The sequence below is a fragment of the Morone saxatilis genome, unplaced genomic scaffold, assembly GCF_004916995.1.
Source record: "Morone saxatilis isolate NCDOM2014 unplaced genomic scaffold, NCSU_SB_2.0 Contig12, whole genome shotgun sequence".
Classification (NCBI taxonomy): Eukaryota; Metazoa; Chordata; class Actinopteri; family Moronidae; genus Morone; species Morone saxatilis.
The window spans coordinates 14,227,402-14,229,651 of NW_023339674.1; the positions used below are offsets into that span (position 1 = coordinate 14,227,402).

Below are 2,250 nucleotides of genomic sequence, written 5' to 3' on the forward strand. Positions count from 1 at the left end.
TTTTCAGCAGAAAGGTGCAAAAGAAAAGCCACAGTCAATACTAAGAACAGTATCTACTGTAATCATCACTTTCTTGGTTGTTACATTATAGCTGTGAAGACAAAATGAAAACACTTGTTTTAATGTCTTTCTAATGCTGTAATCAGCCGAATAACAATTATGTGTATTAAAAGAACATAAATAGTCACTAAAAACAATATTTGAGTGTTTTCTTTATGATTTTTCACAGTTTCTTTCTGGTTGTGTGTGTGTGTGTGTGTGTGTGTGGGGGGGGCTCTGTTTGTTCCTATAAGTGGGTGAGTAAGCATACGTGCAACAGCATGGGAATAAATAGATGTGAAGTTGTGTGTGAGTGGAGCACATGTGCACATGTGTGTCAGGCTGAGAGCAAGCGTGGGTGTGTGTACACCTGTGGCTGTGGTGTTACTCACTCATGCACTGCAGGCCATGCTTTTTCTGCAGGGTCTTGCTGCACAGTGAGCAAGTGGCACAGCTGGAGAAAGAGCCTGGCACCAAAAAATGCCCACTGCTGCTTCTGCTGCTGTTGCTGCTGCCGTACACTTTCTCTTTGGCCTCCTTCCCCTTTTCTTTCTGCTGCTCTTTTTCTCTGTTCTTACCCTGCAGAGGAACAAGAAAAGCAAACACAGAGTTTTTATATGCAAATGTGTGTGTTCTCTTTCAGTGTGGTACTTGTTGCATGGGTGTGAATGACATCACATAACCGCATCAGAGACAGGATATGTGTAGGTAGATTTCACATTAGAGGTTAAAATGTGATGGAGCATTTTTAGCTAATTATTAGCTGTAATAGGTCATTATATGCATTGCAGTTCAGGCAGCATGTTATATTGCACTGAGTTCAAAGTGGCTTTGTGTACCATGTGTCTGTGGTATCAGTTTACCTTATCTTTATTAAAGGAGCCCGTCATCCTGTTCCTCAGAGAGCTGAGAGTCCTCTTCACCTTGGTGCCTTTCTCCACCTTCTCTGTTCGATCCTCCTCGTCCTCATTCCTGGTCGAGGAAGAAACAGCAGACATACAGAAACACCTCTATGGTTTGGAATTAAATCATCTCGTACTCATATTTAATAATCATTAAGAGATTGTACAGTGTTTATCTTGTGCAAGTTATATGACTTGTATCATAATTGGCATGCTCTGTGATTGTCAACTCACAAGAAACTAATATGGAAAACTGCTGATTTTGTTGAATAGTTAAAGCTGCAGTGATGAGAAATGTAATTGGATTGTTTCCATGAAAGGCAACTGAATTATTGCAGAACCAAGATCATCTTTCACTGTACAGACACTTGATGTTTTACCCCTCTTGGTTTTGACCTCCCGTCATAGATTGCCAATAAAGCACCTCTATGCAAATAGACAAGACACATAGTAAACAACTACTGAGTGCTCAATTCTGTGGAAATGTTTATTTTCTTCCAAAACGTTCATGAATGTGAAACATTTCAAAAAAACATTTGCAATTTAGTGATAAAGGAACAGTGATGGGCACAATACTTACTCATAAGAGAGGAACTCATACCAGGTGACATTTCCTTTCTCTTTGGTGTCTGATCTGTTGTTCCTCTGCTTCACTCTGTGGAGAAACAATGAAATAATTTCAGTTTTGCATGAGACTCAAATATTACTGTAAACACTTTTATCACAGCACAAGTGAATAGTGTAGAAACAAGTAAAGAATCTGACAGTATATTGTGGTTTAGCCAGCAATGCACTTACTTATCTCACTTACTGTAACTAATGATTTTGTGACATCAAAAAAAAAATCCACAAGCCCTTTCCAGGGATAATTCAGTTATGGAAAAGTGTTTCAGTGCACATCCAGGCACATGCAAACACACATGCCAAAATCATGCATGCACATACATGTACACACACAATCTGGCTCTGCTGCTGCTCTGAACACTAGGATGGCGTTTGAGCAGTGGTTGAAGCAAGCAGACCTCCCTCTCCTGTTTACTTACCCATGGTACAGCTTTAGCTCCTGCAGAACTTTCTGTACCATCAGCCTAAGACAAACAAGACACTGTGGCTGAGTGGGGGCTGTGAGGAGGAGAGGAAAGGAGGGGAGAGGGAGAGAAGGAGAGAGGAAAGGAGAGGAGAGGAGAGGAGGAGAGGGCGAGACTGCTGGGAGCTAGGTGTCAAACTGCGATTTAGAGACGAATCCTCCCTTGTCTGCTGTGTCCACACAATTTCCAGAGCACACATATACTTTACACACACACACACA

At 41.3% G+C, this 2,250-nt stretch overlaps 1 protein-coding gene across 1 annotated transcript in view; it reads right to left on the reverse strand.

Moving 5' to 3' along the window:
- Positions 1 to 2,250, reverse strand: part of arhgef18b (rho/rac guanine nucleotide exchange factor (GEF) 18b) — a gene marked incomplete in the record, with an annotated part of 42,893 nt that overhangs the window by 32,855 nt on the left and 7,788 nt on the right. The window contains 3 exon segments of the mRNA XM_035653641.1: positions 432 to 618; positions 903 to 1,011; positions 1,522 to 1,596. Coding sequence (XP_035509534.1) covers positions 432 to 618; positions 903 to 1,011; positions 1,522 to 1,596 — 371 coding nt within the window.